The sequence below is a fragment of the Nelumbo nucifera genome, chromosome 7 (genome assembly GCF_055504915.1).
Source record: "Nelumbo nucifera cultivar China Antique chromosome 7, China Antique-T2T, whole genome shotgun sequence".
NCBI classification, from domain to species: Eukaryota; Viridiplantae; Streptophyta; class Magnoliopsida; order Proteales; family Nelumbonaceae; genus Nelumbo; species Nelumbo nucifera.
Window position 1 is genome coordinate 46098098 of NC_142655.1, and position 27788 is coordinate 46125885.

The window sequence follows — 27788 nt, forward strand, 5'->3', positions numbered from 1 at the left end:
ACCTAGGTATATGGAGCCAAAAAAACTGCTTTAAATGTTTGGTAACAACTGCTTTCAAAATGAAGCCAAAAGGTCCAAAATACTTTTAAAGTTGGTCAATGTTTTTAATGCTTGGTGACAATTGCTTTTAAAAACATAACAATATTAGGAAGCCAAAACACTTTGAAACTTTGTGCTTTTGGGCTTTGAAGGCAAAAACTCTTAAGGCTCAGTATGGAAGGAGTATAAATACAAATTTATAAAATATAAAAACTTATATTTTGTATTATTCAGTATGCATTTGTACCGTAGGTATTTGTATTTGTACTCTTTCCAAATTAAGCTTAAAATTTATCAAAACGGAAAATCTAAAATTTATGAACCTTACCAAAATCTATATTCACATGGTACCGGAAAAGTTTTGAACAAATTATATCACTCCGTGAATTTTGATTAATACCTGATTGGTTATGAATGATCCTTCATGGTAAACTTTTCCTATATCATACATATATACTTTTCCGGTAGCATAGTGGAACCTCCGCAACCTTATTATCTATTTATCTTGATAAAATAAAGGGAATATCAGCAATTAATTTTGATTGAGCGTTTGATTTTGACCTTCCCGAGTAGGATTTGGACAATTGGACCCAGCCCTTGTAGACGGACGCTGGGTGTACGGGTTCTTCCCGTCCTCCATTTCTGGTTTGCGGAGAAGGGAACGCATTTTGCCAGCTGTAGCTTTAAATTCTGATCCATTTGAATTGAATTTTCCGAGAGTTCAAAAAAGGCCGCAGAAGAGAACCAATCAACCAATCCTCTCATCTCTGACGATCAAATTACACTTGCAGAACAAGAAACAGATTGAAGTCTTTTTTTATTTTTTCAGAATCTCTTATTTGCGAGCGAATATTTGTTCAGATCGATCTGTATGCATAACTTAGGATTCTCGTCTGAAGCTTCTCTACATGAACGGAAACCTTGAAAACTTCATAAATCTAGGGCAGATATAAACCCTAGAGAGAAAGATACTGGGAGATATATAGATTGATGGATCCAGAGCAGACTTTCATTCGAGTTCAAGAGCGGTTCTCGCAGATGCTGACTCCAAGAATCCGTGCTGCTCTTGAGTATGTCTATCTCGTGGTTGCCATCGCTTTGTTCTGTTTGTTGGTCGTCATGCATGCCAATTATGTTCAGCAGGTAAGGGAAGGCTCGACTCTCGACTACGATTGTTTGATGTTAATTTAGTTGCTTCTATGTATGGATTGCTGATATGGCAAATTTTGATTTCTCTTCATCTTTTTGGTTGTGAATTCTAGGGACTGGAAGTCTCTTCTGAATTTTGGGGCCCAAATAACATTTCCTTCTAAAACCTAACATGCAGACACATACTCATGTATACATATGTATGCATTTACATGCATAAAGACATCACTAAATGTGCTATTGACTATTGAGGCTTCCTAAATTTTCAGAGCTCATATTCAGTACCCCTTGTTCTATCTTAAGTCTCAGTTTTTTCTCCTATTCCTCGATTTGTTTACTAAATTTGGCTTTTAGGTGCCAACATGATTCAATATGGATATTGACACAAGATACTGCATAATACTTATTGATGTATTATTTTCAAATTTTATTCTCCTATGTCCTAATGATGTAGGACCAGCTCAGTTCTAGTCCTTAGAGAATGTTGAATGGTCTTCTTTGATCAGAAATTTGTGGCTGTTGATGGCTGTAATGGCTTCTTGAAGGAATAAGAGAGAAAATAGGGATAGAAAGAAGAGAGAAAAATACCTGGAATCACTCACAGGGTGCCTAGAATCACTTTAGGGCATGGGAATCATTCACCATAGTTAGCATAAGCTGAAGAAAACTCATAAGCTCCATTGCTCTTTGTGTAAAACATTCATACATATTTATAGACTCTAAACTCGTAATAATCCTAGGAGTCAAAATGTTAGACTCAATAATCCTAGTAGGACTCAAACTAAGCTGTCATATCCTATTTCAATTCAAAGAAGACTCAATAACTCTAATCCTATTTATGCAATGGCTTTGAAATTTTAAACATAAACAAACTATAAATAGACAATCAAACCCTATTATTGGACCCTACAGAAAAATTGTAAAATGGAAAAAATACCTTCCTGTCTAAAAATACAGAAATACATAAAATTTCATAAAATTCCAATTTTGACTCTTCAGCTCCTGCATCATTTGCCTCCGGTTCAAAAAAAAAAAAAAAAAAAACTCGTCCTCGTGTTTTGAAGAACTTGAGGATGAGAAGTTGACATGCCCCAATTACAAAAGGAGTAGGACTTCCCATAGCTACATGCTTGGACTGTAGAGGAGAGGCAACACATAGAACTAGAAAAGCATTTTGAAAGAAATGTATTTCTGAAACACTGCCTTCCATAACCATCTTTGTTAAATCATCAATAACGTTAGTTTCTTGAACACTTAATTCATCAACCAGTTACTGTGATGAATCTTCCCCTCGCTTATCTAAACACTCAATTGAAACATTTGGAACTTTCCTTCAACCTCTAGCTTAGGAATCGCCATCTTTATGTATTTTGCTATCCTTGGTTTTTCAACAAACTCTAGGACTCCTTCCATTGTTGATGTTGGTGGAACTTGTGCTATGTCAGGTTGTAATTCTTGAATTAGTTCTAGTTGAACTTGTAAGGTAAAGTCACTTACTTCCTTACTAGGATCTACTACAATCAACATATTTGTATTTTCTTCTTGATCATTAACCTCAAGCTGATCATTCCAACAATTTTTGTTTTTTCTTGGCCTGCACCCTCTTGATTTTTAATTTCTACAACTTCTATAGCTTGAAATTCTTCTTTTTTAGCTTCATCCTCAACTTCTGCTCTAGGATATGCATCAACATGCAAGGAATCATCTACTTTCTTTTCTACTTTGTACCTTCTTCCCATTGACTTCAAGTTCTTTGTTCTAACCTGCTGCTTCTTTTGCTCGAAATTAGTCAACTCCATATATAGATCATCATGGAAGTCTAGTGGGATGTGCTTTTCTTGCAAACACCTCTTTATCTCCACCCATGTACTAATTGGATCATTGCCTCCATGTTCTAGTCGTTGCTTAAGAGTTCTCCACCATACTTTAGCATGACCTGTTAGCTTCATGCGATCAAATCTAATCCTTTGTTTGTCAAACATATCATGCCAAACAAAATATTCTTCTAGTTCAGAAACCCAATCAAAGAATGCTTGCGGATCAACATCTCCTTCGGAATTTGGTATTTCCCTTTCTCTTCTAACATGTTTGAAAACATTACTCCCATAGCTGACATTATTAGATTAGTTTTCTTCGACCATCTTCTCAAATAAGTCAACCAAAGACCCTTCATATGGTTCAATCATCATTGATTTTAGACCTGTAAGATTGTTTAGAAGATATCCTAGGCCTATAGAATCAGCCACTTTGTGAGAACATAGTGAATAAACCATTAGCTCTGATACCAAACTAATGTAGGACCAACTCAGTTCTAGTCCTTAGAGAATGTTGAGTGGTCTTCTTTGATCAGAATTTTATAGCTGCTGATGGTTGTAATGGCTTTTTGAAGGAATAAGAGAGAAAATAGGGATAGAAAGAAGAGAGAAAAATACCTCGAATCACTCATAGAGTGCCTAGAATCACTCTAGGGCATGGGAATCGCTCAACATAGTTAGCACAAGCTGAAAAAAAACTCATAAACTTCATTGATCTTTGTGTAAAACGTCTATACATGTTTTTATAGATTCTAAACTCATAATATATCTAGGAGTCAAATTGTTAGACTCATAATAGTCCTAGGAGTCAAAATGTTAGACTCAATAATCTTAGTAGGATTCAAACTAAGCTGTCATATCCTATTTCAATTCAAAGAAGACTCAATAACTCTAATCCTATTTATGCAATGACTCTGAAATTTTTAACATAAACAAACTATAAATACACAATCAAACCCTATTATTGGACCCTACAGAAAAATTGTAAAATGGCAAAAATACCCCTACTGTCCAAAATACAGAAATACATAAAATTTCGTAAAATTCCAATTTTGACTCTTCACCTCCTGCATCATCTAACTACCGAATACTTATATATTTATTTTATTATTTTATCAAAACAAGCATATGAAAGGTATATTTTAACTGAAATTTCCATAAGAAACTTAACTTCATAGATGTTGGAACTTGGAAATACATTTTATTTAGGACGATATGTATTGGAAAAGATAAAGAGCTAAAATACTAAAATTAAAAACTCGGTTTCATGATATCAGATGGGATGCTCATTTCCATATCTATGTCTTAGGTTTTGAAAAAGTAGTCATCCACATATCCTGTATCAGTGTCTGTATTGCAATCAGTATTTGGGCATCTTAGCCTGCAAGATTTACCTTGAACCTACTATTCTCTCTTATGCTTGTTAGGAGATGATTTGATCAAATTACAAGTTTGATATGATCCCCTTTTTTGCTCCTCCTTGCCTTTGGCATATTAGGATGGAACCCACGATCTTGTCCTGTAGCTATCCCAGTGTGCCACTGTATGGCAGAATTATAAATATATTCTAAAGAAAAGATATTGGTGTTTATAGAGGGAAGGATAATTTTTATAGGGGGTTTTGGTGCTTTGTGTGCATTCTAGACATTAATTTGGTTTTTTTACTTTTGAATTTTATACTAATATGTTGGTTTTCATAGAACTGTAGATTTAGATGTCTTAATAATGTTCACTTGATATTTTGCATTTGAAGCCTGGATGTTCAAGTGAGCTTTCTGGAATTGAATCATCTGAAGCCCAACTTGTTCAAATCAAGGTACTCAACTTTCTTCTTGGTTTATTACCAAAAATAATATTTGCTTGTTGGTTGATATATCTTCAGGTGTTCTTATTCGGTTCTATTTTGAATAGTTGCTTCTTCGAATATATTGATCTTATTGCACCATGCTTGGAAGTTGTTCTGCATAGCACTGGATGATTCCATTCTGATTCTTCTTCATCATATGCTATTGTTCATATTGAATGGTATTTAATCATGGTGTCTCTTTTAAAATGCTATTATCTCTCCCACACCGAAGTGCAATACTTTCAGATGATGAGGCACATTAACCATGATAAGGTGTATATTGATGGTTTCCAATATAATCTCATTTTGCATTGCTTTCTGTCACTATGCCACGGTTGCCAACTTGTTAGAAACTTGGCATTTTATTCAAAGTTCAAGAACATGGGGATTTTTTTTTTAAAGATGAGTGAAATGGATAATGGGCTGCTTGAAATATTGTCATTGCTTGATATCAGTAAATGGTGTAATAAGAGATTTTTTTCCCTATGAAGAGGGGATCATTGTTCTTGTTTACCCAATCACCATGTCTTTGGTAGACTTATATATAGTGGATTGATGAGATGGGATGATGGGGAGAGAGAATATGTGTCACTAACAATTATCATTTTCTGTTGTATGAATTCACTCTAAATCAGCTTCTGAATTAATAAGTTTATTATCATTCATCAAAAAAAAAAAACAAATTATCATTTTCTGTGAGGACAGTTAGCTGGATGGAATGCAAAACTTACATTCCTTTGCCAAATGCTTAGAGGGGATTACAAACTTAAGGAAAAGTTGTCCAGTGGGTATCAATATAGAAGAGTTGGTGGTGGAAAGGTATGCTGAAGTTTTAGGGTGTGAAGTTGGTGCTTGGCCTTTTAAATATTTAGATCTACCCTTAGAAGGAAATCCTAGAGCCAATAACTTTCAGAATCCTATTCTTGATAGATTTTCTAAGAAGTGGGCTGCTTGAAAGAGAAAGTACATTTCCTTATGGGTTAGAATTTCTCTCATTCAATCCATCTTGTCCAACCTGCCTACATACTTTCTGTCACTGTTCAAGATTCCAGCCTCTGTAACTAAGAAATTAAAGAAGATAATGAGAGATTTTCTTTGGGATCCTGTTGACCAATAAGTACCACCAAGCCAATTGGCTTACTGTGTGCTTGCAAGGAGAATTGGGAATATTGGGCTTAGGAATGTAGCTCCACTAGGGAAGTAGATATAGAGATTCCCAATGGAAAGAAACAATTTGTGGGATGCTGTGAGAATATCTATGGCTTGATGGCCAATCAATGGGATGTTGGGTTAATTGCTGGATCCAAAATGCTTGTTCCTGGAAGGCCATTTCATCTATATCCCACCTATTTGTTCATCATATTTGTTATGAGGTTCTTGTAGGAAACAAAACCAAGTTCTGATCGGATTTGTGCAGTGATTTAAAAGGCACGCCTAGGCACACAGTGCATGGCACTTTCAAAAGGTGCGTGCCTGGTGCACCTTGCACTTCATCCAGTTGCATGCTTTTTGAAAATTTGCACATTCTTTTTATTTTTTTTCTTTTTTTTTATGCCTAGATTCTGGGCTGGGGGCTCTGCCCCTAGACCCCCAATCAAGCCCCTTGAGGCAAGCCCAAGCAAGTCCATATAGGGTCCTAGCTTCTTAATCCCTAATTAGAAAGATTTTATATCTTTAATTGTTTTTTAAAATTATCTTTTATTAGGATGAATGAATGAGCAAAGTTAGCAAATATAGGGCATCGAAAACCCCATATTTGCTAATGTTGCTCATTGCCTCATTCATTCATCTCAATAAAAGATATTTTTAAAGGACAATTAAAGTTATAAAATATTTTTTTATAGGATTAAGAATTTAAGACCCTGATATGGACTTGTTTGTGCTTGCCTCGAAGGGCGTGGTAGAAAGGCGGTCTGTAGAATTAGGAATGCATAATGTTTAATATCACATTAGCTATTTGAAGTAGTGCAATTGGGAAAAGAGCAAAGAGATTGAGAGTTTTACATGCTTGAATATGTTATGCTTGATTTTATTTTTAAATTTTCATTTTAAATATGTTTTACATGTTATGTTTTTGTATTTTAAATTGGGTCAATAGGTTTTTTTGAAAACATTTATTTTAAAATTTAAGTTTATATTTTTAATTAATATTATGTTTAATATATATATATTTTAATTTCTTGCCTTTTCTTGATATTTTGCATTTTTTGAAAACTTTTAGCTTTTTTTTTTTTTTGCATTTTTCGTCTTGCTTTAAAAAGGCATGTGCCTTGCACCTTGGGTGCAAAATGCCCCTTATGCTTTTTTTCCTTGCACTTTGAATGCAAAAAATGGGTTAAATTTTGCATTCATGAATCGGAAAGAGAGTATTTATGCAAAGTACATATTTGCGTTTGCATCGTAACAAAACACAGCCTAAAAGATAAATTGCACCATATTTTCTCACTTTTTGTCAAGAAAGATGCCTTGGTCTCAAATTGTATTTCCTCTTCTGCACCAATATCTAAAATGGTGTGGGAGGTGTGTGCTTGGAGGCATGCCTCTGGGCAAGGTGCTCTCAAAATGCCCTGAGGTGCATGCTGGAGGTATTGGTGGCTTGATGCCTTTGAGGCATATGCCTCAAACTTTTTTGCATGAGGTGTATGCCTCATGCATGCCTCATACAGAAAGAAAAAAAGAAAAGAAAAGAAAAGAAAAGAAAAGAAAAGAAAAGAAAAGAAACCAGATAAAAGGAAAGGAAAGGAAGTTTGTGCTAGGGGCTCAACTCCCTGGCCTCCTTGGTTAGGGGGCTTCATCCCCCAAACCTTGCAAAACCTTTCTGATGCAAACTAATTTGGTATTTTGTGCTAGGGGTGTCTTGCTCTGCTATGGTTTGCTCATTTTCAGCTAGCATTATAGATCTTCATTCTTCTTAATACAGAATATCTTTCATCAAAAAGAAACAAGAAAAGCAAAAACTCCTCCTCCTCTTGAGGAGGCTTACGCCTCTTGCGTTTACTTTTGATCAATAATAGAATCAATTTCATTATTTAGAAACAAGTACAAAGGATGAAAGAAAGGGAGAGAGAAACAATTCTAGGCCTCCCCAATAGAAATTTCAGTTACAACATAGCCCAAAATAAGATGCTCCTTCCCACCCCTTGTTTGGGAAGTGTGTTAGCAAAAGCATTGGTAATGCAGGAGCTGAAGAATCAAATTTGGAATTTTCTTAATTTTTTTCGTATTTTTGTATATTTGGACAGTATGGGTATTTTTGTCATTTAAAGGCGATAACATCTTATTCCTCTAGTTTGGTAGGGCTTGTCTTTCAATTTTCAGTTTATTTGTATTATTAGATAGAAAGTTATTGTGTTTCTTGATGCACAAGACAAGGAGTGGCATTTTTGTAATTGTGATGAACAGTATTCCGGGCCACACAACTCACTCTATAAATAGATGTATTCTCTTCCTTTTGAAGCTAATGAATGAATGAAGATTTCTTAGAGCAAGTTTGCTGTAGGGAGTGATTCCTACAAACCCTAGAGTGATTCTAGGACCCCCTTGGAGTGATTCTTTTGGATTTGTCTCTCTTTTCTCTTCTCTACCCTTTCTCCTCTCTCTTCCTCTCTCTTTCTGTCTTGTGTGATAGTCTATTCTAGCCTAACTACATCAGTTTTGGTATTAGAGCTAATGGTTAGTTATCATGTTCTCACAAAGTGACCGATTCCATGGGCCTAGGATATCAATTAAACAATCTCATGGGTTTGGAATCAAAGATAGTGTTTTTGAACCATATGAAGGGTCTATGGTTGATTTGCTTGAGAAGTTGGTGGAAGAAAGTAGATCTAGTGATGTCGGCTATAAGAGTAAGGTTTTCTAGAATGTTAGAAGAGAAAGGAAATTGCCCAATTTCAAGGGAGATGAAGACTGGCAAGCATTCTTTGATTGGATTGTTAAACTAGAAGAATATTTTGATTGGCATGATATGTTTGAAAAACAAAGGTTTAGATTTGCATGTTTGAAGCTCGCGGGTCATGCTACAATATGGTGGAGAACTCTTGAGCAACGACTAGAAAATAGAGGTGAATATCCTATTACCAAATGGGCAGAGATGAAGAGGTATTTGCAAGAAAAGTACATTCCACAGTACTTCCATGGTGATCTATATGTGGAGTTAACTAATCTCAAGTAAGGTATGCTATCTATAGTTCAATATATGCATAAGTTTGATGAATTAAGTAGAAATCACTGTTTGTAAATCAGGATGAATTCCTTGTGAAGAGAAAGAAGAAGATGAAGAGTTTCAGCAGTAGAGAAGAAAAGAGAGGAAAGAAAGAGTGGGATGTTAACCAGAATTGAATTAGTTCTGGCTGCCAACCTGCCATTATATTTTATACTTAACTTAAAAGAATGCCCTTAGTAGGGCGGCTACTAAAGTAGCTGAACAGTCACAACTTAAAAAACATAAGCTAATGGATCTAAAGCCCAACAACATCCTAACTTAACAACTTAAAATAAGAACAAAACAATTGGGCCCAATAACTAGAAATCGGCCCAACTCAACACTCCCCCTCAAGTTGGGAGTAAATGTCACACATTCCCAAATTGCATAGATCATGCTCCAGCTTGTTCCTTGCAACATCTTTTGTGAGAATGTCAACAAGCTGCAGATCAGAAGCAATGTATGGGAGACAAACTTCCCCAAAAATCACCCTTTCTCTGATGAAATGTCTATCCACTTCAATGTGCTTAGTCTGGTCATGTTGAACTGGGTTATGGGCAATGTTAATTGCTGCCTGGTTATCACAATACAACATCATAGGTTCTTCTGCTTGTACACCAATCTCTCCCAATAGGGAACGGATCCAGAGAAGTTCTGAAACTCCATGTGCTATGGCCCTATATTTAGCTTCAGCACTTGATCTTGCCACCACTGTCTGTTTCTTACTCTTCCACGAAACAAGGTTACCCCCAACAAGGGTGCATACTCATGAAGTAGATCTTCTGTCATCAAGGTATTCAGCCCAATCTGCATCTGTATAAGCCTCTAGTTTCAACTGTCCATGATCAACAAACAATATGCCTCTGCCCGGGTGCCCCTTTAGATAAGCAAGAATCCTGTCAATAGCTTCCCAATGTTGGACTCGTGGAGCATGCATGTATTGACTTACCACACTTACTGCATAGGAAATGTTTGGTCTTGTTATACACAAGTATAGCAGCCGCCCCACAAGTCTCTGATATCTCCTAATGTCCTTTACTAGCTCACCTTCTGTCGCATTAATTCTGTGATTCTGATCAATAGGAGTACTAATTGCCTTTGTTCCAAGTTTCCCTGTTTCTTGAAGAAGATCCAAGACATACTTCCTCTGAGAGATAAAAATTCCATGTTTTGATCTTGCAACTTCAATGCCTAAGAAGTATCTAAGTTCTCCAAGATCCTTAATTTCAATTTCTTTGTGTAGATTCTTCTTCAAATAATCAATCTCACTTTGGTCATTCCCTGTGACAACAATATCATCCACATAAACAATTAGGACTGACACCAAGGATCCCCTTCGCTTCACAAACAAGGTATGATCGGATTGAGTCTGAGTGTAGCCAAAAGCAACGAAGGCCTTACTGAACCTGTCAAACCATGCTCTGGGAGATTGTTTCAAGCCATAAAGTGACTTCTTAAGCCTGCATACCTTTCCCTTTTCAGCATCACTGTAGAAGCCAATAGGAAGATCCATATACACTTCCTCTTGCAGATCCCCATTTAGGAAAGCATTCTTCACATCAAGTTGAAACAGGGGCCAAGAGTATGTGGTAGCAAGAGAAAGAAGTATTCGAATAGAGGCCATCTTTGCAACTGGTGCAAAGGTCTCTAAGTAATCAATGCCATAGGTCTGTGTGTACCCTTTTGCAACAAGTCTAGCCTTGTATCTTTCTATACTTCCATCTGCCTTATATTTTATTGTGTAAACCCATCTGCATCCAACAGTCTCCTTGCCCTTTAGTAGGTCCACAATCTCCCATGTTTGATTCTTAATTAAAGCTTTCATCTCTTCCTGCATAGCTGTCTTCCACTCAGGTTTGGAGAGAGCCTCACTGACACCCTTGGGTATAGACAGAGTCAAGAGAGGAAAGAAAAGCACGATAGGAAGGAGAAAGTCCACTGTAGGATAAGTACTGTGAAACACAATGAGCAGTACACTCTCTTCCCTTTTCTGAGGGCAATAGGAAGATCTAGGTTATCTGTAATGGGATTGGTAGAATCAATGGGAACTGAAACAGTAGAGGGATCAAGAGGAATACCTGAATCCGTGCCAGTTGAATTTGGAGTCTCCAAGGAACCGACTGGAAGTGATGTGAGTTTTGCTGCAGTGGAATCAACCTCCCTGTGAAGTCTTTGTCGTGAGTAACACTGAGAAGCAGGACGCAAGGGAGGTGGTAAGGTAGGTGACACAGGAGGATTAGGCATAGGAGTGGACACAGGGACTTGAACTGGGAGAGGGATAGACTGTTCATTCACTTCCCCAAAACACTCTCCTTGAGAAGGATTATTCGAGAAAAAGTATGTGGACTCAAAAAAAGTGACATCCATAGTAACATACCGACTCCCAGAGACTGGATCATAGTAGTAGTATCCTTTTTGATTTTCTGCATATCCAAGGAAGACACACTTCTTTGCCTTCGGGTCAAGTTTTGAGCGGTGAGGACCAAGGATATGTGCAAAGCAGAGACACCCAAACACCCTGAGAGGAATATGAAACATCTCCCCATCAGGAAAAAGAAGATTGAATGGGGTGCTGAATCCAAGTATATGAGAGGGCACCCTGTTAATCAAATATTATTGCTTTGGAAACAAAAGACTCAAAGAAGAAAAAGGCAAATGACCCAATTGGTTATGCCAAAGCATAATCTGGCCCACAAACCCTGACTCACTATCCTTACTGACATTATGACTCTGATGAGGAGGAAGCACATATAGGAGGTAGATTCCATTCACTTCATGACCACTCTCAATCGTCCTCTTTGAATCTAGATCTTGCAAGATACAATGACCAGGAGAAAAAATTACTGAATCGTTCAGGTTCTTAATCAAACTACTAATAAATAACAAACTAGTGCTCAATCTGGGAATATGAAGGATAGAAGGAAGGGAAGTGGAATCACTAATCTTGATAGATCCCTTCCCAGCAATGGGAACATGAGATCCATCAGCTGTGGAGACCCTGTCTTTGCTAGAACAGAGCTGGTAAGAGGAAAAAATGTTGGAGCTATGGGTCATGTGCTCTGAGGCTCCAGAATCTATAATCCAAGGAGGTCCCTCCTTACCTGAAGTAGAAGCATAATTTTCAGTGGCATGTGAACTACCTGTGTGAGCAAAGGAAGTAGAATGAACTCCACCAGAACCACCTATACCTTGTTGTCTGCCTATTGCAGAACTAGAATTGGCTGTATCCCACTGGTTCAGAAACTGCCCATACCTCTCAAGTTCGACCCTTACTGCAGCAGTTGCAACAGACTCCAGAGCAACTGTAGTAGGAGGGGCCGGAATGTCACCAGTGATTGCCATGTGAGCATTTCCCTTCTTATTTTTGAGTCTATTCGGCACAAGATGTGGATGAAGCTTCCAGCAAGTATCTCTTTTGTGTTTAGGCTTCTTACAGTAGTCACATATCAAATCTTTTTTGTCTTCCTTCTTGATTTCACTTCCACCCCGGTCTCCACCTTGTTTAGGTCTCATAGTGCTAACCATGGTTGATTGATCAAACCCAAAATTTTTCATCATCACATTTCTCTTGCTCTCCTCCCCTGACACAAAGGCATATGCCTGGGAGGGGGTAACACTGTCCCTGGAAAGAATGTGCTGTCTTGCAATATCATACTCGGGATTAAGGCCAACACTCTAGGTGTTTCTGGTAGGCAGCTACATCCTTAGTGGTTTCCCAAACAAATGTCTCTAAATGGTCAATCTTCTGCCATAGGGTTTTAAGGGCTGAAAAGTAAATTGCAATAGGTCTATCTCCCTGCCTTGTAGCAATAATCTGATTTCTCAACTGATAAGTCCTAGCAACATTCTCCCTCTGTGAATAGGTTTCTGCAACCACATCCCATATTTCCTTAGCTGTATTTGCCCACAATAAATTTTTACTTATATGAGGCAACATCGAATTACACAACCAAGTCATCACCATATAGTTTTCCTGTACCCATTGGGAGCTATTAGTTTCGGGTTTCACTTCTTCACCAGTGAAATACCCTAACTTCCCACGAGCACCAATGGCCATCTTTGCAGATTGTGACCATTCTAAGTAATTTGAACCATTCAATTTAACTATAGTAATGGTTCCAGCCCCGAAAGGGTCTCCGACACCTCCCACTGGTCCCATTTCACTCCTGGGCTTGTTTTCAACTCTGTTACCCTCCATAATTATCAAAAAGGGGGTAGAAGGTTACTGTAATATGCAAGAATATCAAATAAATCACTTTTGGTACCAACAACACCCTTCTAGTGCCCTAGATGGTCCTCCCACAAAAGATTCCTTTTCTGCGGGACGGGAGAAATGAGAGAAGAGGCAGCCGCTCTTTCCAAAAACCTCCAAATCAGGCAGGACTTGAACTGGCCCTACAGAAAACTCCAAGGAACCCTAAAAAATTAGGGCACCACTTCCTAGGTCAAAATTGAAGAGTCCAACAGAAATAGGACTCTCTCCCTTTCTCCAGTTTTTCCTGATTTTGATGAGAAACCCTAGACCAGCTATAGGGCAAAACAGATTCACCAAAAAATCCTAAAACTGGGCTTACCTGAGATCTTTGATCAGCCTCTTAAATCACTATGTAGTCGGCCGATCTAGGGCTGCATGAGAAAACAGCTCAAGGAACTTTCGGCCTTGCTCTGATACCAAGTAGAAATCACTGTTTGTAAATTAGGATGAATTCCTTGTGAAGAGAAAGAAGAAGAAGATGAAGAGTTTCAGTAGTAGAGAAGAAAAGAGAGGAAAGAAAGAGTGGGATGTTAACCGGAATTGAATTAGTTCTGGCTGCCAACCCCTCATTATATTTTATACTTAAAAGAATGAAAGATTACAAGAATGCCCTTAGAAGGGTGGCTACTAAAGTAGTTGAACTGTCACAACTTAAAAAACATAAGCTAATGGGCCTAAAGCTCAACAACTTCCTAACTTAACAACTTAAAATAAGAACAAAACATCTGGGCCCGATAACTAGAAATTGGCCCAGCTCAACAAATTATATATTTGATGTGACATTACAGAAAGTGAAAGGCACAAATTATTTTGTTTCACAAATGGACTAAGGGATGATATCTAGAATGAATTGTCTACAATTCAGATTTATGAATTAGATCGTGCCTTTGAATTGGATCTCAACATTAGAGAAGTAGCAGCTGGTTACAACAAAGAATTTGAAGCCATTGAGAAAAAAGTGCAAAGTTGAAGATAAAGAAGATGATTTCTTGCATGTCAATGCCCATCATAGAGCTGAAGTTGTGAATGAAGAATTTCAACCTATAGAAGTTGTAAGCATTGAAGATCAAAAGGGTGCGGGCCAAGAAAAGATTGGAATTGTTGAAGAAGGAACTTCCAACACCCATGGTCAGTTTGAGGTTAATGATCAAGAAAAGATAGAAGTGGAGCAACTTGAAGAAATTCCGGTGCAAGATGCAAATGTGTTGGTTGTAGTAGATGTTAGTAAGGAAGTAAGTCATCACTTTACCTTACAAGTTCAACTGAACCGATTCAAGAATTACAAGTTGACATAGTACAAGTACCACCAACATCAATAAAGGCAGAAGTTCAAGAATTTGCTGAAGAACTAAGGGGAGCTGAACACATAGAGATGGATATTTCTAAATTAGAGATTTAAGGAAAAGTTCCAAATGCTGCAGTTGAGATTTTGGATATGAAAGTTCATAGTGATAAGAAAGGGGATGATTCCCCACAAGATAGGCTGATTGGTGATGTAAATGGTCAATAGGCTAATGTTATTGATTATTTAACAATGAAGGTTATGGAAGGTAGTATTTCAGACATACATTGCTTTCAAGATCCATTTATAGCTATGTGTGTGACATTTACTCTACAGTCCAAGTATGTTGAAGTAGCTATGGGAATTACTACTTTTGTCATTGAGGTACATCAAATTTTCATCCTTAAGTTCTTCAAAACTCGAGGAGGAGTTTTTTTGAACCAGGGGAAAATAATGCAGGAGCTGAAGAATCAAATTTGAAATTTTCTTAAAATTTCTGTATTTTTATATATTTGGACAATATGGGTGTTTTTGTCATTAAAACTAATCCTTTGTGGGGCCTGGGCTATAACATCTAGTTCCTCTAATTTAGTAGGGCTTGTCTTTCAATTTTCAGTTTATTTGTTATTAGATAGAAAGTTATTGTGTTTCTGGATGCACAAGACAAGGAGTGGCGTTTTTGTAATTATGATGAACAGTATTCCGGGCCTCACAAGTCACTCTATAAGTAGATGTATTCTCTTCCTTTTGAAGCTAATGAATGAATGGAGATTTCTTAGAGCAAGTTTGTTGTATGGAGTGATTCCTACAAACCCTAGAGTGATTCTAGGACCCCCTAGGAGTGATTCCTTGAGATTTCTCTCTCTTTTCTCTTCCTTTACCCTTTCTCCTCTCTCTCTCTCTCCCTTTCTCTTTCTGTCTTGTGATAGTCTGCTCTAGCCCTACTGCATCAATTGACATCTTTTCTCACCCATTTGAAGTTCACTTCCACCCCTTGTAATAGTCTCTTGATTTTCCTCTTGTAGATATAACACCACCACCCAATCTCCTCTTTCTCTCAAAGACATTGTATCACAAACTTCGTATCACCCTCTACTAAAAGCTTCCTAATCTCTTTAGCCTTTTGAATGCCTTCCATAACAGCCAAAATTTCTGCCCTCAATGAACCACCTTTTCCAATTGTACATGAATAGACTGTAATAGTAGGAAGGTTTAGAGATGAAAGAAGAAGAAGAAGGAGAAGAGGAAGAAGAAGATGTTTTGTCGAGAATGCTTGGTCTGTTACTGTTCACACCAAGAAACCTTTCATTTAACCTTTGAGCAAAATTACAAAGGGACCCTTGAATAGGCTCCCAAATACAAAAAAACATGAAACGGCATAAATGCCCTTACACTCTCAACACTCCCCCTCATGCTGAGCATAGACATTTGTCATGCCCAACTTGTTCAAATTTCTGTCGAGCTTTATTAAGACAATCAACCAACTAATCTTCAAACCTCACAAAAGGTAAACAAATCTCTCCACTAGCAACTCTTTCTCTAATGAAATGCGATCAACCTCTATATGCTTTATACGATCATGTTTAACAAGATTGTGGGCTATGTTTATGGCAGCTTGGTTGTCACTATATAATATCATTGGAGTATCAATTTGCACTCCCATTTTTGTCGACAAGTTCTTTAGCCACAATCATTTTGAAACTTCATGAGCCATAACTCTGTACTCTGCCTCTGCACTACATCGAGCCACGACTGATTGTCTTTGGCTTCTCCAAGATACACATTACCACCCCACCAAGGTACAATTTCCAGAAGTAGACCGCCTATCTTCAATAGAACCTGCCCAATCAACATTAGAATAGGCCTCTACCTTCAGATGCCCATGATTAGAACACAACATCCCCTTTCCTGGACATCCCTTCTAATAGGCAAGTATTATATTCACTGCTTGCATATGAGATGATCTAAGCTTGTGAAGCTGACCACACTCACAATATATGATACATCTGGTCTAGTTAGACACTAGAAAAGGTGACCGACAAGTCTTTGATACACACCTTTGTCAAGAAGGAATCTCCATCATCAACTCCCAACTTATGATTGGGATCAATTGGAGTTTTAGCTGGTTTACAATCCAATTTTCTTACCTCTTGAAGTAGATCAAGGACATATTTCCTCTAAGAAATATAAATGCCCCTCTTTGACCTTGCGTCCTCAATCCCTAGGAAATACCAGAGATTTCTAAGGCCCTGAATTTTGAATTCAGTAGTAGGAGAAGACTTCAGTTCAACAATTCTAGAGATATCATTTCCTGTTATAACAATATCATCGACAAATACTATCAATATAGTCATATTTCCATTTGCTCTCCTGATAAACAAGGTATGGTCAGCTTGAGATTGTAAGAAGCCAATTTTCAAGACAACCTTTTTGAATTTGTTGATCCAAGCTCTAGGGGACTGTTTAAAGCCATAAAGGGATTTCTTCAAATGGAAAACCTTTCCTTCACTCCCAGGGATGTTCGCTCTTGGAGGAAGTTTCATGTAAACTTCTTCCTGAAGGTCTCTATTAAGGAAGGCATTCTTAACATCCATTTGATACAAGGGCCGAAAATAGTGGGTAGCAAGAGACATAGTAACTTGGATTAAATTCATCTTGGCTATTGGAGCAAAGGTTTATTGGTAATCAATGTCGTAAGATTGAGTGTACCCTTTTTCCACAAGTTGAGCTTTATACCTTTCAATTGAGCCATCAACTTTATGCTTCACCATGTGAATCCACTTACATCCAACAGGAACTTTGCCTTCTAGAAGAGTAACAATTTTCCATGTTTGCTTTTTTTTCAAGTGCTCCATTTTCTGGTTCTTAGCATCCTTCCAATGAGGGAACTGCACTGCCTCAGTAACACTGTGTGGGATAAAAATAGAAGCAATAGAAGGGATATATGCACAATAAGAGGGAGATAAGGCATCATAAGAGACATAATTTGAGATAGGACATTTAGAACGTGTCCTTTTTTCTTTACAAATTGCAATAAGAAGGTTAAGGTCCAAATCCAAACTAGGAGGCTTAGTAACAAATTCAACACATGCATTAGAAATAGGAAGAGGTTCAGAATCCAAATTACTTGAGTCTGGGAAGTCGGATTGTAATGGACATTCATTCTCTAGAGTCATTTTCTTTTTCCGTCTGACAAACCACTGGTGCCAAGACTGAGGAATAGGAGAAGGCAAAGGAGGAGGCACGAGAGTACTACTGCCACCATGGGGAAGAGGAGGAGAAGAAGGATCGACAACATCAATTGCAATTGGAACAGGAATCAACATATAGAAAGGAGTCTGGTCTTCACTAACATTCTCCCCCTAAAGAGCAGTACGAGAGGAGGAGAAGAAGGGAGTAGACTTAAAGAATGTGGCATCTTTAGGCACATACAATTTTTGAGAGCAAGGGTCATAACAACGATACCTTTTTTCGATACCTTTTTTGGATTGAAAAATATCCCAAGAAGACACACTTGATAGACTTCGGGTCAAATTTCGACCTAGAAGGACTCATGTCATGGATGAAGCAAACACACCCAAAGACTTTGGGAGGAAGATGGAAAGTATCCTCATCAGGGAAAAGAAGTTGATGAGGAGACTGGAGATGAAGGGTTTGTGAGGGAAGTTTGTTAATAAGATATACAATTGTTTGAGCAACATCCTCCCAAAACCGAGTTGGGACATGCATTTGGAATAACAATCCTCTGGCAACTTCAACCACATGTCTGTTTTTCCTCTTTGATACCCCATTTTGTTGGGGAGTATGAGGATAGGAACTCTGGTGAATCACTCTTTGTAAGTGCTTCTCAAAGTATTCCTTGGCATTGTCAAATCTGATAATCTTAATCTTCTTCTCAAACTGTGTCTCTACCATACTGAAGAAGCCTTTTACAATTGAAGGAACTTCATCTCAGCTTTTCATCAAATACAACCAAGTATACCGTGAGTAGTCATCAACAAGGAGAATGAAATGTGTATAGCCACCCACTCATACATAGAATAGAATTGTGATTCTACATTGCTTTGATAGTTGACAAATTTCACATTGTAGACCGGGACTAGACATGGACTCAAACAGACTAGGAAACAAAGACTTCAAAGATCCAAAAGTAGGGTTCTAAATATCAATATGCCCGATACGCCGATAGGGGTGTATCGGGTGATATCGATAGTGTTTTTTTACTTTTTATTTATATTTTTTTCAAAACTGGTTTAAGGCTCCTCCACCCCCTGAACCGGTTAGAACCCCGATACACACTCTGTAGGGGTGTATCGAGGAACTCCCGAAACGATACGTATCGGTCGATACGGACCGATACGTGTCGATACTTTGAACCTTGACCAAAAGACACATGCCCAGGATGGTGATGCAACAATTTCATTCGATTTAGTTTCTCATCCTGTCAGGACTCACACTGACACATTAACCCTAACTTCGAAAACTGATCAAGAAGATAAGCTCCATTGGCTTCATGTCCACTGCCGATCATCTTCCCTGTACTCAGATCCTGAAAGGCACAATGAGATGGAAAAAAGGTTATAGGGCAATTACAAGACTTTGTAAGGGAGCTAACAGATAAGAAATTTTTATGCAATTGTGGAACATGGAGTACAGAGTTCAGAGAAAGGTTATTGGTAAATAACTTCACCCAAACTTGAGATTGGGGTCTTAGATCCATCAATAATGGTAATCTTACCTTTCCTTGAAAAATATTCTATAAGTGGTAAAGTAGGAAGGCATACATAAGTAGTATGCGAACATCTTTGTGTGAGTCCATCGATCACAACCCCTCTAAAAACACCATTCTCACCAGCATCATGGTATCCCAACACCAGCTGAACTCCAAGCACCTTTCCCACAAGGTTAAACACGAGCTACAACAATAAAACTAGGAAAAGAGGTGCTGGTGGCAAAACAGGGGAAGAAAAAGAATTTCCCAAAAATGTTTTAAGGCTCCAAAAGATCCAGGACTACTTCCTACAGTCTCAGGGATTTACCATGATTGAAACATAAGAGGATTCAACAACAACCAACCCACCATATGAGCATGCAAGCCCTAAACTCCAGATCTGGAATTTTTTTCTAATTTTCATTTGAAAAATCCAAGAAAAATATAAAACATCTTCAAGCCACCATGAAACCTATACCAAAATTCCCCTAAAAGCAAGGCGCATCAACCGGCAGTGTGCTAACGTTAGCAAGTTTGTCTGAGTTGTGACCAGCAACAGATGGTTTCCTTGATCGTGCAACGTTTTGATACCAAGTTGGAAGGTTTAGAGATGAAAATGTATTACCGAGAATGCTTGGTGTGTTACTGTTCACTCCAAGAAAATTTTCATTTAACCTTTAAGCAAATTTGCAAAGGGGCCCTTGAATAGGTGCCCAAATAGAAAAAAACATGAAAGGACATAAATGCCCTTACATTCTCAACAATAGTGACTTTTCCTTCCTCATCCTTGAAGACTCCTCCAATGCCAGATGGACATGGGTTTCCTTTATTGCTTCCGCTAAAGTTGATCTTAATAAAACCACCAGAAGAAGGGGACTAGCAAGGCCTAACAACCTCCTTGATAGGAGAAAAATATGCTACCTCCCTCCGATTCCTCATCAAAACATCCACAAAGGTATCTTTAAAAATATCCAATGTCTTAACCCAATGGGCTACTCTGATGGTGATGGCTTTAATGATAGCATCCCTATTCCTTTCTTCATAAAAATTTCTCTGATTCCTCTCTTCCCATATTGTCCAATAGACTGCTGCCCTCGTACACTTCCATAAGATTCTTTTCCTCTTCACTGGCCACCTAACAAAGGTAGAGGTGAACAAGCTTTGTACATTAGGAGGGTTCCACCTGCATCCTAACAAAGAAAGACACCATACCCAAACAGTGTTTTAAAAGGCGTGGGAGGCTTATACCTCCATGTGAGGCCCTCCCAAAATGCCCTAAGGCGTATGCCAGAGGCATTGACACCTTTGAGGCGTCCGCCTCATGCGCTTTTTTCATGAGGCGTGCTAGAGGTGTACGCCTCATGCGCCTCATGCACATCTTATATAAATAGACAAAAAAAAAGAACAAAGAAAAAAAAAGGAAAGTAAAGGAAAGGGAAAGAAAAGAAAGGGAAGGGGAAGAAAAAGAAAGAGAAGAAAATAAGAGAAAAGGAAAAATGAGATCTCCCCTTCCTCTTCATCTTCCTCCCATTCCTCCTCCTAACTCCCCTCCTCTTAAGGAGGCGTACCCCTCCTTGTGTTTGGGAGGCTTATGCCCTTGCGTTCTGAACTACGCCTCATGCCTCTAGGTAGTGGATTGCCTCATGTCATGCTTCCATGTTTTAAAACATTGTTCCCAAATTGAAGTAGAAAAAGGGCAGGAGATTAATAAGTGATAGCAATTCTCACAATTGACCCTGCATAGAGAACACTAGTGTGGGGAAAGACACCAATTAGGTCTTTTCTTTGCAACAAGTCACAAGTATTAATTCTTTCTTGGAGCACTTCCTAGCACAGACCACCCATGCTATGCAAAATAGGTTTACTTCACACCTCCTTGATTGGGAAAGATAACCCTCGACTATCACTCAACTGAATAAGGGATGAGGAAAACGAAACACAGGTGAAAGAATTGGAGGGAGAAAAAGTCCACATCCTCCTATTCCTCTGTCATATCTAGACACCCCTCAAGGTTTTGAATCAAACTCATGACACTTGTAATTTCACACTCATGTAGTCCCCTTCTAAACCTCAAGTCCCAACCAAACCCAATACTTGAGTTAGATGGGGCCAAAAAGGAGGAAATGGGTTCCTCCATATGGTTGGAAATGACATAAGAGTGAGGAAAATTGTGTTTTGATAGGAGAATTACTCACCCTAACATGATCCCAAAACTTAACAAGAGAACCAAACCCGGGATTATATCTGATAAACGGTAAACAAAGCAGAAGAATATCACAAGTGGACTTCTAAGGAGAAGCTCTTGTAACCCTAGCCAAAGTTTCAGAGTCCCTGCCATCATCCGCAAGCCCATGAATACTAATAATCACCTTCATCCACAACTTATCTCTGTCAAGAAGTAATCTCCACAACCCCGCAACAAAGCAATGTTCCTCTTCTGTACATTACCAATACCTAATCCTCCAAATTTCTTACTTCTACACATCACTTCCCACCTTACTTTATGATCCTTCTTCTCATTCCCCAGGTCCCATAAAAAATCCCTCATCATTTTCTCTAGTACTTTACTTACCCCATCTGGAATCCTAAAGACTGACAAAAAACTAAGCAGACAATCTTTTTGCTTTTAGGAATGTTTTATTAATTTTTCATATTATTTGGATCTCCATCCTGATATTTCTGTACTACATTATTTTATTCATTTACTTTAATTGTCTCTTGGTTGGTTTAATAGTAAAAGTCTGGTGTTCTGCTGAAGCTTTTACTCTGACTGAATTTGTGCTTGAGTGAGTGCTTTTGTATGCGAACATGTAGTATGGCTTAACTTCTTTGCAAAATGGGCTGACTTTTGATGTTATTGCAGATAACTAGTATTGGGCTGTGGTCAGGGAAGGCTAGTGAATCTAATGCAATGGATAATTCCAACAAGGGAATTTCAAGTGATAATTTGGAAGTTTCAAGTGTGGATGGAGATTCTCTGACATTTTTGGCACCAAAATTTTGGTTGAACTGGATTAATTCAGGTGCCAGGAGGAGCAAATTGGTATTAAAACCCTGGAAGACTGATAATGAATTTCTTGAGCCTCAGGTTGAAAGTTTAACTGACAGTTGGAGCTCCAAGTCTGTCATTGATGACTCTGAAGTTAAGGTTGAAAAGGAACAGCCAAATATTGGCTTTCCTATATCAGCAAGAGAATCATTTAAAGCAGCAATTCTTGACTTCTGGCACAAGTGGCTCAGGCGATTTTCTTTCATGTGTGGACATTCAAAGCAATTCCTAGGGGGCTTACACCAACTATGGGTAAGGGCTTTTTAAAATGAAAAATTTTCATTGATGGTTTAATATGCTCTAATATTATTTCATCAAGCAATTTTTACTGTTAATCTACCAAGAAGATCTATTTGCTTTAAGTTGATCTTTTTGTATGCCTATTTGTCTAGTTGTTTATCAGATTTCTTTTTTGGTTCTTTACTGTGTTGTGTTACCCTAGGAGTTTGGGTCTTTTATCCCTTATGTTTCCCCTGTTGTCCTCTTTTACATCCTTAGGAATTATGTCAGAAAAATTTCATTCAGGAAGGCTCAGGAAGAGTTAGTGCAACTGTGCAAGTTAGGGCTGTATGATGGGCATTGATAGCTGTAGTAATAACTGGCACCTGGCAATAGTTTTCTATATGCCACCTTTGGGTCTCTTATTTGACACCTTTGCTCAAAACAAGCATCTTTTTGAAGTCCTTGGTTACTTGGACTTTTACACTACCTTGAGCTTCTACCCCCACCCCCACGGCAGTATTACATTCTGTTTATCCAATACTTACAGCTTCCTAACAGCTGAAAAATAGGCTAATGTTCTATATTATTTATTTTTTTTGATGAATAATGTTCTATATTATTTATTAGACTGGGAATATTGAACAATATTTAGTAGACAACCACATTTTAGATTTATTCTTGTACTTATCATTATCATGTGGTCTGGAGCTACTAGACTTTTTAGTTCAATAAAAGAGGGAAAACAGAAGAAAATTCATGTGATACATAGGGGAGAAGAGGAAGAAGAGAGAAGAGAATGGGATGCCAAAAGTTCTAGCAGCTGCCCCTTACACATATTTATAATTATGAGAGTTAAGATGATGTTCAATGACCATCATACCCTGGCTGCCCAAAACATAAAATTGACATTTAAACAACAGCCTACCTAACAAGAAATATAAATTAACAGCAATAAAAATGAAATAAATAATAGAAAACAAATTCTGAACACTCCCACTTTTGTTGGTTATGTTGATCTTTCCCAACTTGCTTAAGTCATGCTCCAGCAAGTACACTTCGTCTAAAGACACCCTCCCTAATAGAATGCTGATCAACCTCAATTTCCTTAGTCCTGTCATTCTGGACAGGATTATGCGAATAAAATAGCGACCTGATTTTTACAATACAACATCAAAGGTGGATCCATCTCAATCCCAAACTCTCCAAGTAATGATTGAGCCAGTACAATTCTGACACACATTGAGCTAAAGATCTATACCCGGCCTTTACATTAGAGTGGGCTACCGTATATTGCTTTTTGATCTTCAAAGACACCATGTTACAACTGAGAAGAGTACAAAAACCTGATGTAGAGAATTGCCATCCAAAGAACCTGTCCAGTTTGCATCTATAAGAGCCTCTACTCTCATGTGTCAAGGTGTCACCTAGGTGTTGACTAGGAAACTAGGTTCCCTTGGCTGTGTGCCTTGTCTAAACTTGTTTATAGCAATGACACCTATCTAGGTGACTAGGTGTCCACCTAGGCGATAAGGCATCTGCCTAGGTGACTAAAATGACAAGGCGGGTGCCTTATTACAAATTTATAATATTGCTCCTATTGTTACATCTTATTATTATGTATGTTACTGCATTTTATTATATATTATATATATCATTTCTGCTTTGTTTTAACGTTTTACTAGTGATCCAAATGTTTTGAGAAGAGAAAAAGAAAAAGAATAGAAATATAAAGATGTTTCTTTTTTTTTTGTTTTTTTACTCTTTCTGTCTCTCTCTCTCTCTTACATTAAATAAAACAGCAGCTCCACCCTTTTTTTCTCTTCTACTTACCCTCTGTTTTAAATTTTATCATATAAAATTATAACCTTCTTTAGTTGCTAACTTGATATGGAATTGCTTTATTAAATACTTATTATATTAGTATCATTTTTGAAAGTATTGAACTTAATATAATTGAAATACTATTATCCTAGATATGTTGATTTGCCATGTTTTGAGAGGAAATGTAATGTTATTAGTAAAGAATTGTCCCTTTTTTCAATTAATATGCATGCTGAATTGTAAATAAAACTAGAGAACTAGGAAAATCTTAGTTTTTTATTTTATGAAATTCTTATTACCTAGGCGACTAGGTGACTAAGTGCTCCATTGTTGCCTAGAATCGTTTCAACGCTTTGACAATAATGCAAACCACTTTGATCAGGATGCTTCTTGAGAGAAATAAAAATTGTATCAATATCCATCATGTGAGAACTCTGTGGTGCATGCATGTACTGGCTCACCACGATTTCTGCATATGAAATATTAGAGCTGGTCATGCACAGATAAAGCAATTGACCAACCAATCTCTGGTAGCACCTAGCATCTTTGAGGAACTCACTATAGAATTATTTATCCTATAATTCTAACCAATGGGTGTATCAACAGGCTTAACGCCCAGAAATATTGTAGCTCACCAATGATTGACCTACATCAATCCCCAAGAAATATTGTAGCTCACCAATGTTTTTTAATTTCAATATCCTGATACAAAAACTTCTTTAATCCATGTATCTCTGCAAGATCATTCCTGGTAACCACTATATCATCAATATAAACACTCTTAAGATGGTATGATTTGACTGTGTTGGAGTATAAACAAACTAAATTAATGGTATGTTTTGTCAAAAAAATGCTCTAGTTGACTGCTTCAGTCCATATCTGGAGGTAAATCCATATATATTTCACCTTGCAAATCTTTATTAACAGACCATTTTTCACATCCAGCTGAAATAGAGGCCAAAAATAAGTGACTGCAAGAGAGAGCAAAACGTGAACAGAGCTTATATTTGCCACTGGGGCAAATATCTCTTGATAGTCAATATCATATTTTTTGGGTGTATTGCTTTGCAACCAATCTCACCTTATAGCTCTTTGTGTTGCCACTAGCCTTGTACTTCATAGTAAACACGTATTTGCACTCCTCAAGATCCTTAATCATAGGTAAATAGCCTTAAAACAAGAATAGAGTCATCAACACCAGAACTAAAAGGGGGCAGTAGTCACATCAGAAAAAGGACATGACAAAGGAATAGAAGGATTCTCTCCTCACCAGAACGCTTCTCCTGAATGAAAGCACCATAAAAAAGTGGACTAAGCTCAAAGAAGGTGACATCCATTGTAGAATATGTATTTTTTGATCAGCAGAAAATTTATTTTATTATATTTGGTTATAGATGAGATTAGTACAACTAGATGGCAGGAATGTCATCCCTAAGCTACCGACTCTAAGTTTACATTATGAAAGCTAAATTACTGTAGCCGAAGTAGCAGAAAAGAGAAGAAGAAGAAGAAGAGATGCTGGAATGTCGAACTCCTCTGCTCAGTCGACAATACTATTATTTATATTATGGTGTAGTACAATGATACGGGAAGTTACTAGAATGCCCTTGATTAGTGATGGGACACCCAGACAACTTAAAACATTAAACAGGATTAGGCCCATTAACAAAGGCCCAGTACAGGACAACTTAAACTTAAGTATAGGCTAATAAGAACTCTTATCAGCCGAATACTCATACATACAAAGACTTCAATCCAACACTCCCCCTCAAGCTAAGCATGGATATCAATCATGTTTAACTTGCCAAGCATGTCCCTAAACTTTGCTGCTGCCAACCCTTTAGTCAGTACATCCGCAATTTGCATCTCAGATGGAGTATAAGGCACACAGAGTTCACCCGAGACAATTCTTTCTCTAACAAAGTGCCGATCAATCTCAATATGTTTTGTCCTGTCATGCTGCACGGGATTGTTGGCAATGTTGATGGCAGCTTTATTGTCACAATACAGCCTGAGAGGACCTTCAGCCTTAATGCCAAGTTCATTAAGAAGAGTTCTGAGCCACAAGAGTTCAGCAACCCTGTGGGCCATAGCTCGATACTCTGCTTCTGCACTTGATCTAGCCACTACATTTTGCTTCTTACTGCGCCATGTGACCAGGTTTCCTCCCACAAATGTACAGTAACCCGAGGTTGACTTCCTGTCTCCAACAGACCCAGCCCAATCTGCATCAGTGTAGGCTTCAATTTCAATTCTATTGTTTTTCCTGAAAAGAATTCCCTTCCCTGGGCAAGTCTTCAAGTACCTGAGAATCCTTTCAACTGCTTTCATATGAGGAATCTTTGGAGAGTGCATAAATTGACTGACAACATGCACAGCATAAGCAATATCTGGCCGAGTGAGGGATAAGTATATCAGCTTCCCTACCAATTTTTGGTATCTCTCTTTATCATAGTAGTCCTCCCCTACTGATTCCTGCAGGCCATGGTTCTGTTCCATTGGAGTATCTGCTGGCCTGCACCCCATCATGCCTGTTTCCTCTAGGAGGTCAAGAACATACTTCCGCTGACATATGTAGATTCCCTCTCTTGACCTGGCAACTTCAATCCCGAGAAAATATCTCAAATGACCCAAGTCTTTGATCTCAAATTCAGAAGCTAGAAACTCCTTCAGTCTTTTTATCTCTTCCAAGTCATTCCCGGTAATTACCATATCATCCACATAAACAATGAGTGCAGTAAGTTTGCTATCCTGTCTCCTTATGAACAAGGTATGGTCTGCACCACTTTGAGTGTACCCCACTTTATTCATGGCCCCACAGAGCCTCTCAAACCATGCACGGGAAGATTGCTTCAACCCATATAATGCTTTCCTCAGTTTGCACACCTTTCTACTAAAGTCATAGCCTGGTGGAGGTTCCATAAATACCTCTTCATGAAGGTCACCATAAAGTCCAGATGATGAAGTTCCCATGAAAAATTTGCTGCTAGTGACAATAGAACCCGAATTGTGTTGAGCTTTGCTACCGGGGCAAAGGTTTCTTTGTAGTCAATCCCTTCTTTCTGAGTAAACCCCTTTGCCAGAAGTCTGGCCTTGTACCTTTCAATGAACCCGTCCTCCCTGTGCTTTACAGTAAACACCCACTTGCACCCAACAGTGGTCTTCCCCTCTGGCAGATCCACTAATTCCCAAGTTCTTGCTTTCATTAGGGCTTTTATCTCTTCATTCATAGCTTCTTTCCACCTTGGATCAGACACAGCCTCTGAGTACTTAGAAGGAACACGCACAGAGGAAAGAACAGATACAAAGGAGTGATAGGCAGGAGATAAATGTGAGTAAGAAACAAAATCAGCAATGGGGTGTCGGGTGGTGCAAGAGCGGATAGGGTTACGGAGAGCA

The 27788-nt window shown here is 38.1% G+C and overlaps 1 protein-coding gene across 2 annotated transcripts in view; it reads left to right on the forward strand.

Moving 5' to 3' along the window:
* Positions 1–579: 579 nt before the first annotated feature.
* LOC104609475 (S3 self-incompatibility locus-linked pollen protein) overlaps positions 580–27788 on the forward strand; it is a 70212-nt gene continuing 43003 nt past the window's right edge. Inside the window, exons 1-3 of one of the 2 annotated variants that reach the window (XM_010275807.3) lie at positions 580–1182; positions 4756–4818; positions 22161–22598. In XM_010275807.3, the coding sequence (XP_010274109.1) occupies positions 1030–1182; positions 4756–4818; positions 22161–22598 (654 nt within the window). In that variant the 5' untranslated portion in view covers positions 580–1029. The remainder of the gene's footprint in view (positions 1183–4755; positions 4819–22160; positions 22599–27788) is intronic. The other variant, XM_088891179.1, reaches the window with a different exon arrangement.